The sequence below is a fragment of the Poecilia reticulata genome, chromosome 1, assembly GCF_904066995.2.
Source record: "Poecilia reticulata chromosome 1, P_reticulata-male-v2, whole genome shotgun sequence".
NCBI classification, from domain to species: domain Eukaryota; kingdom Metazoa; phylum Chordata; class Actinopteri; order Cyprinodontiformes; family Poeciliidae; genus Poecilia; species Poecilia reticulata.
In genome coordinates, this window is record NC_088830.1 from 27473768 (window position 1) to 27486722 (window position 12955).

A 12955-nucleotide genomic window follows, 5' to 3' on the forward strand; every position below is an offset into this window, starting at 1 on the left:
ATTTCTAGAAAAATATTTCAGTTTGAAAAGTCAAAAATATGCTAGAAAAAACTTAAAATTTTAACCAATTTCAGAAATTTTCTTAAAAAAAAAAAACATTTTTCAGTTTGACAAGATTTGCTAGAAACCAAATCAGAAATCTTTATCTCAGAAATTTTCTAGAAAAAACATGGAAAATTTAGAATTTGAAAAGTCAAGAAATTGATAGAAAATAAAACTGAAATTTTGAGACTAATCTCAAAATTTTCTGAAAGAAAACAAAATTTTTGGATTTGAAAGTTGAAGATTTGCAACTAAAAATCTCAACATTTTGAAATTAATCTAAAATTTGATAGAAAACATGAAAATATCTGAATTTGAAAAGGCTTCATATTCAAGTCATTTTTTAAAAGAACTAGATGGTTTCTTATTTCTAATAATATGATGGCGTCCTCTAGTGGAGAAACAAAGTAATACATCACTATCAAACAACTTAATCGATTCCTTCAGAAAATCTACATAAACTCACAAAACGCTGTTTGTTAGAAAATTAAGACATTTAATCCAAATCCTTACTAAGGAACACTCTGTACAAGGTTAGCTTACTTTACATTAAAAAAAAATACAAAAACAAGTAACCACAGTTAAAACCACGTAAGAGAAGTCACAGGTTAATTCAACACAATATTGGAGTGTTGCGCTCAGACAAACCAAACAGAATATTGTTAAAGTGACCTGTTAGCATCCCAACAATAAAAAATAGTGTAGAAATTTAATTAAAAACTAAAATAAAAATGTCACTTATTTCCAGTCTTAACTTTCCTCTGCAGGCCAGAGGAAATGTAACAGGTTTACTCTGAGTGTTTCTGTGCAACTTAAAAATAATGTTTCACAGCACAATGTAACAGTTTTAAAGACTGGACATGTTCCTCTTACTGAGAAATGATTCCAGAAATTAAATCCAAAGTGAATCTTCCAAGTCCCAGCCTCTTCACAACCAAACATTGATCTTCAGACAACAGATAAACATCAGTTTAATACACAAAATGAAAACCGATGTACGTCTAGATAGAAGAACAAGGCATCCAAACCCAGATAAATGAGGTATATTATTGTCCTTCTGTCAGGTTCAGCCCTTCATCACTTTCATCCATCCATCTTTCCTGCTTCCTCAGAGCGTCCAAAAACCAAACAAGAGGCAACAACAGCACATTTCCAGCCCAGGTAAGAAAATCGATCTTAAAGGAGAAACGTCGCTCCATCACATGATAAGTCACAGGTTACAGTAACGCGGCCTCCACACAGAAATCAGAGCAAATTTCACATTTATTAAGGAAATGCTACTAAGGAGATGTGAAGGTTTAGAGGAGAGGCCGTGTCAGTGTGTCCATCTTGGGGCAAATGTAGAATGAAAAAATAAAGTAAATTTCCACCAAAAAACTTTTTTTGAAACTGATGAAATTTCTCAAGTTTGAAAAGTTAAAAATGTCCTTGAAAAAAATTCAAATTTTGAGATCTCAGAAATTGAAAAATTGCTAGAAAAAAAACTCTGAAATGTTTAGATTTTCTAGACAAAAACGTTTTAAATTGAGTTTGAAAAGTCAAATATTTGCTGCGGAACATAAACTCCAAAATTTTGAGATTAATCTCAGAAATTATCTAGAAAGATAATTGTGGAAATTACTCAGTTTCAAATTCAACAATTTTCAACTTTTGGAAATTTTCTAAGTGTCAAAGGTTCTCAAGAAAATTTATGAGATTAATCTAAAAAAATTCAGATTTTTTTCCCAGAAAATATTCGTCTTTTCAAACTCAGAAATTTTCAAATTTTTGTTTTCTATAAAGTTTTAAGTTTTTTTTGGTGGAAATTGTGCTCCTCTTTTAGATTTAAATATGATGGTCCTAATGCGCCGTCATGTCATAAAGTCTGAATACACAGAAAAACGCCTCATTTCAGAACAAAAAACCAAAGTGTTAATGATTCTGCAAAGGTAAAAAAAATCAACGATCTGATCTGAAATCTACTTTCTTTTGTGTCTGCTGTATCCAATCAGAAAGATTTCTCAGATTAAAGTCGTCACCTGCTGGGCTTTTTGTTGATTTCTGCACCATCTGCTGGGAAAAAAATCCCTTCCTTCAACTTCCACTAAAACCATCAGCAAATCCTCCAAACTCCATGAGACAAAAATAACTTCCTGTCATCAATGAACCCAAATAAAAATAAACAAAACACCTCAAAATAAAGGTAATGTTACACTTGATGTTCCATTAAAGTACAAAAGACTTGATGTTCTCATTTGAACAGCATTTAGGGAGAGGGTCACAAGCTCAGCTAACACGTTAAAAAACATACACTGAAAAAAGAGAACAGGTGATCCAACTTAAATATATTTAAACTAATTAGTCACAAATAATCAAATTAAGCTTAATCAAGTTAATTTATTAGGCTTATTATGCATTTTCAGGTTAAACAAATGTAAATAATGTAAGCTTGACAAACTTCATTCAATTATTGGTGACTAACACATTTTTTTTTTTATGTTGGAGCTCCAGTCTCTTTTTTCAGTGTAGGATGTCCCAAAAAACAAAGTGTAAAACTCACTGACATTGGATCATCATCTCACTTTCACAAACGGCTCCCAAAATTACACGAATCCCATAAAAAAAAAAGACAACACTGTATATATAAAACAATTTCTACAGCATTTATACATATTCTGCATTTTTCAGTGTCAGTGGTTTTCCTTTATATAGCAGAACCATGAAGCTAATCCGCTAGCTGCTGATATTATTACGACTCTAATCTGCAAACATTCCTAAAATGTTGTCATTCTAAATAAAACATGCAAACCTGTGAAACTATTTGTACCACTTTGTAACTCCGGTTCTGACGGCTCAATCTGACATTAGTCGCAGCTGGATACAACCCAAGTATTCACATGTGTAATGGCTGATTAATACTGTCCTAGTCCAATCTTGGTTCATACTGACACTTCCTGAGTCGGAGAGAAACACATCCGGGAGACGGAGGGAGAATCCTGCCGAGAAAAGAGAAGCAGGAGTTTAAATTCCACCTCAGGTCAAACTTTCAAACATCATACGATCCACACAGGCACACAACAATAGTTACAAACTGAACCAACAAACAAAATAATGTCTGGGAATGTTTTTCCAAATATATGCTGTATTTAGGTTCATTCTGCTTTAAACTAAATCCAGTTTATCTGTTTAGAAAATCTCAAACTCTGATGGAGACTGAAACCGTAGGCCTTGGATCGGTTGAAGTGAACTTTGAATGCGAAGTGTTCCAGAGACCGCTCCAAAAGCAGGAAGTGGACTATAGAGCAGAGCATTCTGGGTAAATACAATCAAAACGAGCACAAGAGTCTAAAGCTAGAAGGAGAAATGGCTCACGGTCTTTTATCAGACAAAAGAGAAATACTAAAAGTCTGATGCTACTCCATTTCTGTTTACATTTTGCAAAGTAAGAAGTTGTGCTCATGTCTTCTTCAGAGGTTTTTGTGTCATTTCCTTCAGTGCAGCGCCACCACAGGCGAGGAGGGGAACAGTTTGTTCAATTAGTTTAGATCATGTGAAACAGAGCAGCTGAAAATGTAACAAATGTTGCAATTTTAGCCACAAATCAAACCGATTCCATCGGCTTGAACATGTTGTAGGGAACGAAGGAACAGCTAATTTTAGTCCAGTCTGTCTTATCTGATAAATCTTCATACTCCGGATCTACCTGTGGAGAAGAAAGTTAATCTCTTCCTTCTGATTGTTTGGAATTTATAGTGAGTCATATTTTTTTTCCCCCCAAGAGAAGAAAAACCGAGTGTCCAATTTTTTCCCAGAAAATCCATCAGAACTAAAGAAGAAGAAACTGAAGCCAAAAGCTCGACATCTTGTCACACTTTGTAGATTTAACTTTTACAACAGAGTCAATCAAACGTTTTGTTCCGTTGGCGGAAATGTAGATAAAAACTGCAATTTTAAAAACTCAAGCAATGAAAATCCAGCCGGTATTATCTCAAAAAACCTAAACGTTCTTCTTCCTTTCTGAATGTGTTGGGGACAAACTAAAAAAAACCATGAAAACAGCAAAGGTTTCTGTGTTTCACAGCACAAACAGGTTTGAGTTTGTCATACCTTAGAAACCTTCAGAGGTTTGTTTTTGTGAAAGATAAAATCTGGATTTTTAACTACAAGTCCTGCTTTCCCCATGACAGGACCGGCTGACGGACTGCTCACCTGCAAAACATCAACACAGAAAACGGAGGTAACGGCAGGTAGGGATGCTGTCACAGTGCCCCCTGGTGGATGATGAACAACAATGCTTCACATTATTACAGAGCGGTAAACGTTTGGAAACTCAAAGCTCACCGACTGGACGAGGAAATTTTCTTTTCCTAGTTTTTTTCCAGCGGCTTCGGGCGAGATGTGTCTCTCTCTCATCTGCTCGCCTCGAGCTTTTCGCTAGTAACACAGAAATGGGTAAAAGAAAAAAGCAAATAATATCAGAATTTATGATTAAAAAGGAAATATATTTGTAAAATAAGTCAACTATTTAGTAAAATTATATTCTTTACGATATAACTGAATGTGTGTTGCTTCTTTAGCACAATGCAACGAAGCATTGTTGCACATTACAAACACAGCTATGAATACACAATGTATTTTATACCAACACGAAATCTAGAAAAATTGCAAAGAAGAGGAAAAAAACATTAAATAAATATTTGAAAAGTGTGATATTCATTTATATTAAATATTGAACCAAAATGCAACTTTTTGCCTTCAGAAATTAACTAAGTGTAGGGCTGGACAATATGGCTGAAAAGCGTATTCAGCGAATTATATCAATAATTTTAATCTTTTTTTTTTTTTATATGTGAAATACTACCAAACTGGAGATGTGATCTTTCCAGTTTTATCCACAATGTTCACTCAGCGCCGTTATATTTCATCTTCAAGCAGTTATGAGGCACGGTGGAGAAACCTGAACCTGCTGCTGTGCCAATAACTCAACAAGGTGTTGCTAGGTAACCAAAGAATGAGCGAGTTGCTAGGTAACCAAAGAATGAGCGAGTTGCTAGGTAACCAAAGAATGAGCGAGTTGCTAGGTAACCAAAGAATGAGCGAGTTGCTAGGTAACCAAAGAATGAGCGAGTTGCTAGGTAACCAAAGAGTAATTCCACACACTTTGCTTAGCTAGCAGAGAGAAGTTGAGCAGCTAAAATCTTTCCTTTGCCTACATCTCCCAGAATGCTATGTGGTTCTGGATCGGAGTTCAGTGAACTTAACAGATGTTATTGATATTTGTTACGCGTCTGTCGCGATATATATCGTTATTGATTTATTGTCCAGCCTTATTCTCAGCATAAAGGCAGCTGTTCTCATAGGTTTGTTAGAGAAAAATCAGAGAACAAACATCAAGCATCATGAAGAATAAGGAACACATCAAACTTTGTGTTTGTCCAGCAGTAAAAATACATCCTGGCATTTATGGTTGCAAAAAGACAAGATGCACATTTCTTACCTTGATGAGGCCACCAAAGGAGCGGGAACGAGGATGCTTCTTACAGGCGGCTGTAGGGAGCAGATGATCCTCGCTGGATGTTCCTGACTGAGTCTGTTTGACGAGCTGGACAGAAACACAAAGGTCAGAAACATCCAACGTTTGGCTGCATGGTGAGCAGCCAGGTTTATGTTTCCATTCTGGACCAGGGACCTGCAGGCTGCAGCCCTTTGGACCTTTCACAGTGGACATCAATAACTTTGGCAAAAAGGAATAAAACAGTAAAGATATAATAACAAATGCAGGTTTGAGCATTATTTTCATTTTTGTGAGATATTTGCAGTAAATATTGACAAAAGAATGGCACTAAAATAACCAGTAAAATTTATTAATTTTTTTTGTCATTAGGTTGGAAACTTTGTTCATTTTCCAAATCAGAAATCAGCTTCACATTCGGGCATTAGTTACTGCATCTAACAATTACTGTAATAATACCACCACCACTTATTTTGACGATTAATCAGATTTAAAAACTGGCACAACCTACACATTTTTCATCAAGCCGCAATCTTTTCTATACAATATTAGAAATACATTAATAAAAAAAAATAATTCCTTTTCTATACTCTAGTTAATTATTAATTGATTACTAAATTAGTTGACAATTTTTACAATAATCGATTAATCATGATAGATTGTTTCAACCCTCCTTCATATAGCACCATTTTGGTCTTTATGGAACTCTGTAAGCCAGAAACCCACGGTGCATCAAGTGGCTATTTGAGTTGAATTCACTTTTGCTTTGATCACCTTGAAGTCGTTAAGATTTTTTAATTCTGTGTTCTGGGACAAACAGTCACACCACAAAGTTTTCTGAACTCAACCTGTCGGACGAGTTTCTTCTTCTTGGCGGAGTCGGGCATGTTCTGGTGAACGTGTCTGAAGAGCTCCTTCAGCGCCTCCTCTGTGTACTGCTGAGCAGGCGACTGACTCTGCTCCTGCACGGCGCAGCCCGGACCGGCTGTCCGCTTCAGAGCCGGCGCCGTCCGCTGGGCAGGAGAGCTGCTGCTGCTGCTGCTGACGGCCAGCAGCTCCAGGTCATCCTGAGGCCAAACAGAGAAACTTCACACAGGACGCTCAAGCTTTACGTTTAAAAACAAATCTGAAAATTCTTGGTGTTCTGATGGATCGGCATACAAACGCTTTTATTTAAGTTAGATCGTCATTAACAGCCGTATGACATCCTGACTTGGTGTCAATACACTTTTAAACCACCACAATTCATATGTAGCCATATAGTGCCATTAAAAGCAATTGACTTATTTTTATTTTTTTTTTACTACTTTTACCCTTAAAAACGGGCAAAGTGCAATCAAATTCTGAAGAGGAAATCTCTCGTCTTTCCTCCATTTGGTAAAATGTACATTTATATTTGAGCAGAACGGATAATTACTTCTGTTGACGACAAAATAAAAAGAATAAGAGAAAAATTTGGCTCTTCAAAAAACTGACATCGATGCTGAAACTCGTTTGAAGCAGTAAAACTAAGAAACGTTAAGCTCACCTTACTCTGCAGAACCTTGGTTCCGTTAAAATGGACCTTGGCATATTCCCTCAAATAGACTGGAGCCTGAAAAAGCGACAATAATCAGGAAGTTAGTCATGAGAGGAACAGATCAGCAACCCGCCACACGTTTCTGGTAACGCCTGTTTGCAGCTTGATGATGGATCACCGATTCACTCAGGGCTGGAACTATCAATTATGTAAGTAATCAATTATTCTACTGATTAATTTATAGATTATTCTGACGATTCATGAGATTAAAAAAATGTAAATTCTCCAGGTTTTTCCATTTAACCACTTAAGTCTTTGTAATTTACTTTCAGAAATTCATTAAAAGATGCAAATAACTCAGCGGCTTTTCAAAATCATAAATTAAAATGTTATTTCTAATGTTATTTAGTGAACACTTGATCATTTGTAGCAAAGGATTTATCTGCTATTAAAAGAAAATACTTTTTTTGAACTAATAAATGACAGAAATAGTGCATAATAGTACTTGAGGAGTACTATTACACTCGTCAAATACCACTTGACGAGTTCTGGGTAAAAGATTTTGTCATGTAAAGAAAGTTTTTGTCTTAAATGCTAAATTCATATATATTTGTACAGTTTTGACCCAATTACTGCTCTGATTGTTTTGTACTTTCAGCAAATCCTCATTTTTAAAGTCTGCATACTCCAGATAATGATTAATCAATTATTAAACTAGTTGATATCTATTCCTGTAATCGATTAATCACGATTAATTGTTCCCAACCTTCAGCTCACTAACAAGATAAAGTCATTTTGCAGAGTGTGTAGAAAGCAATCACCCTGAAGAGCTTCTGTGAATGCTTGATGAGGAAGGCCATGCTGTTGTTCAGGTTCTTCAGATTGTCTTTAAGGTCTCCGGCTGTCATCTGGAGGCAGGAGAAAGAGTCAAAACACAACAAACTGCAGCACTGCACAGAACATGTCAATGTTTTAATGCCAAATGTGCAGAAATGTGACATTTAGGCCTTATGCACATGTAACCCGGTCTTTATAAAGACAAATATCGCTGTCAAATAGTTTACAATGTAAGTCAGTATACACAGGATCCATTTCAAGAAGGTTTTCATTCATATAACCTTGCACAAATTCGTCTTTGAGTGTTGTTTTAAACATGCCAAACCCATAGGGGGCAGTGTAGCACAAAGCTAAAACGTGTCAGCCAATCAGACTGCTTCAAACGACCACCACTTCCTGTTAGGAATTAAACATGGAAGTTTATTTATGTAGATAGATGCATATATTGAACTACGTTTAAAAGTTTATTAACATATAAAGTTATTAAAACTAGAAGATGTCGATGGGGAAACATGTCAAAGCAGATATGTGGATATATTGGTGCATTATTTGGCACCAAATCGCAATTTTCCACAAATAAACACTCAAACATAAATACAGAGTTTTTAGAAACAATCATTTTCATCAAACATCAAACTGGGTTTTTGTGTGGATGAAAGCCAAAACAAATAAAAATTTATTTATCTGTTCAAATGTGGACTTAATGGGTTGTATTGGATATTTATCCCATCTTACATGTCTGGGCCAGAGGACATGCGGGGCAAACATGAGCGCCAGGTTGTAGGCAGACATCTTGTTCTTGTCCTGCTGCTTGGCGGTGTGGTAGAGCAGGTCCAGCAGCAGTTTGAGCAGCGAGCGGTTGGCCTGCGGCAGCAACAGGAAGAGGAGCTGCAGGGCCTCGATCTGACGCTCCTTGTTCGGAACCGCTGTTTTATTTCCTTTTTCATCAAACAGAGTCATGTCTGGAAGAAAATTTGTTTAAAATGTAAACGCCCATCCTTTCTGTATGATGGCGTATCATTGGAGATAAAACAAACAAAAAAATAGAATTAAAACACTCACATATTTTCTAAAAAAAAAAAAAACAGAAATTTTGAGATTAATCTCAGAATTTTTTTAGAGAAAACCTTGGAGTTTTCTGAGTTCGTAGCAAATCTTTGAAAAGTCAAAGATTTGCTACAAAAATTAATACATTTTCTTTAAAAAAAAAATCTGACTTTGAACAGTTGAATATTTGCTTTAAAAGCTCAGAAAATTTCTAGAAAAAACTTTGGAAATTTCTGACTTTGAAAAGTCAAGAATATTCTGCAGAAAACCTCAGTAATTTTTAGATGAATCTCAGAAATTGTCTAGAAAATAATTTGGGAATTTCTGAGTTTGGAAAGTTAAAATTTTGCTTAAAATTTTCAGAAATTTTGAAATTTATCTAAGAAATTTTAGAGAAAAAACAAGAACATTTTCAAGTGTAAACATGCTTCAGAAAACCTCAAATTTTGGGAAAAGTCTAAGAATTGTTTTTAAAAAAAAAAACAAAAAACATGGAAATTCCAGACTTTGGAAAGTCAAAAATTTGCTTAAAAATGAAAAAAATATGAAAACAGCCATGTTTTTTGAGATTTCAGAGATTAATCTCAAAACTTCTTAGTGTTTTTAATGGAAATGTACTCTTCCCTTTTCCCTTCCATTTAAAATGGCCTTAATACGCCGTCGTATTTCTGTGGCTAAAACCACGGGAATCATATTTCTATATATTTCTTTCACAGCTTTCCGTGCACGGCTTTTCCTACCGGCTATCTTCAGGTGCACGTGGAAGTGTCGGTGTGTCAGCAGAGGCTCCGGCAGCTCTCCCAGAAAAGTCTTAAGCAGAGAGGCAACATCGTTGGGGTGAAACTCTCCGGCCTCCAGGTCGACGTCCGCCCCGCCGTTCAGCAGCTCCTTCAAGGCGTGCTGCCGAAGGCTGTTCCCCGGCACCCGGAACAAACCCTCCACATGCAGATCTGAGCAGAAAAACATTGCACCATTTCAATTTGAGCAGAGCAAATAAATATAATAAAATGAATATTTTGTTAATTGTTTGAGACAATTTGGTATTTGATCAGAATCTGAATGTTTGGATCCATGTAATTAGATTACACCATTAGATTACAAGAACGTCATTATTAGATTTCTGCACATTTTGCATGTCAAAATTCAGAAGTTTTCCCAAACATTCCTATTATTTTAGATGATTTACAAAGTCTAAAAAAATCTGAGTTGGGTAGTAACTAACTACACTTACTCAGTTACATTTACTTGAGTAACATTTTGGAAAAAAAATAGTTTTAGAAGTATTTTTACTAAACTGCACTTTTTACTTTTACCTGAGTAATTTTATTATGAAGTATTTTTACTCTTACTTGAGTAACATTTCTGAATTTTTTTACCTACTGAGTGAAAAACAAACATGTTTTAACCAAAAATTCACCAGACAGACACACTCCTGCAGTTTCTGTTAAAGTTTGATAAAAAATGTTATTGAAAGAAACTGATTTGGAAAAATGTTTCTTTTGCCTGATTTTATTATTTTGTAATTATGTTGTTTATATTAGTTATTTCCATTTTGCTCTTTAAAATACCTAAATTTCCACTTAACTTCATATTTCTGACCCGTCTGGTAATGGGATTTTTAAGTATTAAATGACGTTTTAATCAGTTACTCAGTACTTGAGCAGACTTTTTACCAGATACTGTTTAATTCGTACTTGGGGCCTTTTTACCTTTACTGGAGTAAACATATATTGCAGCAGAGCTACTCTTACTTTAGTGCAATTTTTGGGTACCTCAGACTTCTACAGCGCTCAGGCTTTATATTTAAAACATTCAAAATATGGAAGGAAAACAGATTAATTGATGCTTGGGATATAAAAAAGAAACCAAAAAAAACATTTGCAGTGAAACATTTAGACAGAATGCAAAGTTCAACACCAAGATCCATAATCTCATCACTAACTGCTTAGGGGTGAAAATACGTAAGAACACAAATTATCATACCAATAAAACAAAAGCTCCTTTTTATTTATCTGTTTTGAAGTCATTTTTTACTGCAGAGAAAGACGAGGTTGTCCAAAGCTGGGGTGGAAGAACTAGCAGAGTTTTATGATGTCTTACTTTTGCTGAGGAACTCAATGAGCTGATAGATCTGTGCGATGCAGCTCTCAGTCAGCGTGGTTCCAAAGACGACGCCTTTATCTGTTAAAGCATGAAGACGCATGAATTAATCAGTCAAAATTTAACGTATTAATTGTTTTATTTCTAATACATTCAGTTTTTTAGAACTCATTCCATATCCATTATTTTTTTCCACTTTAATCAATCAACTATTCAGGTGGAAAGACAGTAATCATGACCACGTGATGCGAGTGGTTTTTACCTTTTCGCTTAAGGAAGTTGAAAGAGCGGAAAAAGCCTCCATTTCCACTTGTCGGGGTTTTGGGACAATCCTCACCGAGGAGCTGGGCGAACTCGGTCCCAGGAAGGTCGATGAGCCGAGTTATGTTACTGAGCACAAGCTCCAGGAACACGTCGGGGCTCTCGTGGCGGAGTTTCTCAACAAAAAAATCTGGGTTGAAGATGACGGGCGGTCTGACAGAACAAGAGGAGCCGGGCGACTCCTCGCAGTGGGTCACCATGCTTCTGAGAAGGAGACGCACAACAATCAGGCAGGAAGTTAACTGAAGGTGAAAGTGAGATGCGTGTGTGTTTGTGACATCTTTAACAAAAATCGTTTTTACATTTCCAATTTCACAAAAAGAAAGTGGAAAGACATTAGAGACAAAACGGGGATAAGATTCTACGGAACCCAGTGGTGTCCAAACTTTTCCCAAAATGGACCAGAATCCTAAAGATGAAAGTAAGTAAGTCACTGTATATTTATATCTCTATTTAAAATGGAGTTAAAATTAAAATAAAAAATACTTTATGCCCAAGTCTTTCCATCAATTAAATTTGTCATTGAAATTCTTGTGCTAAAAAATAACAAAAGTGCCCAAAGGAGGGGCAAGACTTCTAAAATCTGGACCTGCAGTCAAGAGACACAAATGATCCCAAACGGTCCCCATGCAGGCCGCACTTTGACCAACAGACCTAATCTATAGTCTGTTGCTTATTGCAATGCACAAACATGAACATCTTGTACATGTTTTCAAACTATCCGACTCAATAGACCCTTTTTTAAAAAATATCTGCTCTGTATTAATTTTTTTTCTATAGTAAATTTGCTTTGAATGTAAAACTATTATTGTTTTTCTTAACCATTTTGTAATTACAGGTCACAAACTGTATTTCAGAAGAATTTGTTCAGTTTGTAATGATTTGATTCTGTTTTAGTCATTTCATTTATCTTAAACACTATCAAAGAGTGTTTTGGACCCCTTAAATAAAATACTGCCCTTTACACACACAAGAACCAAATGCTAACTTCAGCATCGTCACCTAAAACTGACAAGACCTGCATTTTCTCATTTACATATTTTGATAGTAGTAAGCATTAAGATAAACCCCAAACTGTATCCGGTCTCGCGTTTTATTGATAAATGTCAGGCCAAGTCAACGTTAGCAAGCTAACCGCAATGCAGTTAGCTTCTCTTGAAACCTATTATTGCTAATCATAAGACTACTGCGCAAAAAACTGCCATAAGAAACAGCTAACGTTCAACGTAAGACCTCGGAAATGTTGTCTCTTCTCCAGTGTTGGAACTGACAAACACCTAATGACGGTAATATTGTTGATTTACCTTCTATTTTGCGTGCTTTCGTCAACATCGTTCCCCGCAGCCATGTTCAGTTTGAATCCTGCGCTGTTGTCCCTAAAGCTCCGCCCACTTCAACAGCCATTGGTCAGTTCTTCAACGTAGGTGGCACGTAGCGACTCTGATTTGCATGTAGCTTCCTGTGATTGGTCTGTTTGAATTTACTGTTTGTCAATACAAAAGCATGAAGTTGGTTATAAAATTTCGGGCATTAATACTATTATCAATGCTCCTTATTTACAAATAACGTCAAAGTAAACTATACAAATCACATTTTGT

The 12955-nt window shown here is 35.8% G+C and overlaps 1 protein-coding gene across 2 annotated transcripts; it reads right to left on the reverse strand.

Annotated features, from left to right (window-relative positions):
• Window positions 1-1287: 1287 nt before the first annotated feature.
• On the reverse strand, window positions 1288-12831 carry arhgap19 (Rho GTPase activating protein 19). Of its 2 annotated transcripts, none has more exons than XM_081610534.1 (12): window positions 12662-12831; window positions 11299-11558; window positions 11037-11117; window positions 9677-9886; window positions 8625-8851; window positions 7874-7960; window positions 7062-7127; window positions 6382-6600; window positions 5519-5623; window positions 4363-4455; window positions 4129-4230; window positions 1288-3017 (listed from the first exon to the last, which is right to left on the reverse strand). In XM_081610534.1, exons 1-12 carry the CDS (start codon window positions 12703-12705, stop codon window positions 2961-2963), a joined length of 1551 nt encoding a protein of 516 aa, XP_081466660.1. In that variant the 5' UTR covers window positions 12706-12831; the 3' UTR covers window positions 1288-2960. The 2 variants fall into 2 exon arrangements, with proteins under 2 accessions (XP_081466660.1, XP_017157227.1); XM_017301738.2 differs by having other exon boundaries at window positions 11299-11561.
• Between the last annotated feature and the right edge of the window lie 124 nt (window positions 12832-12955).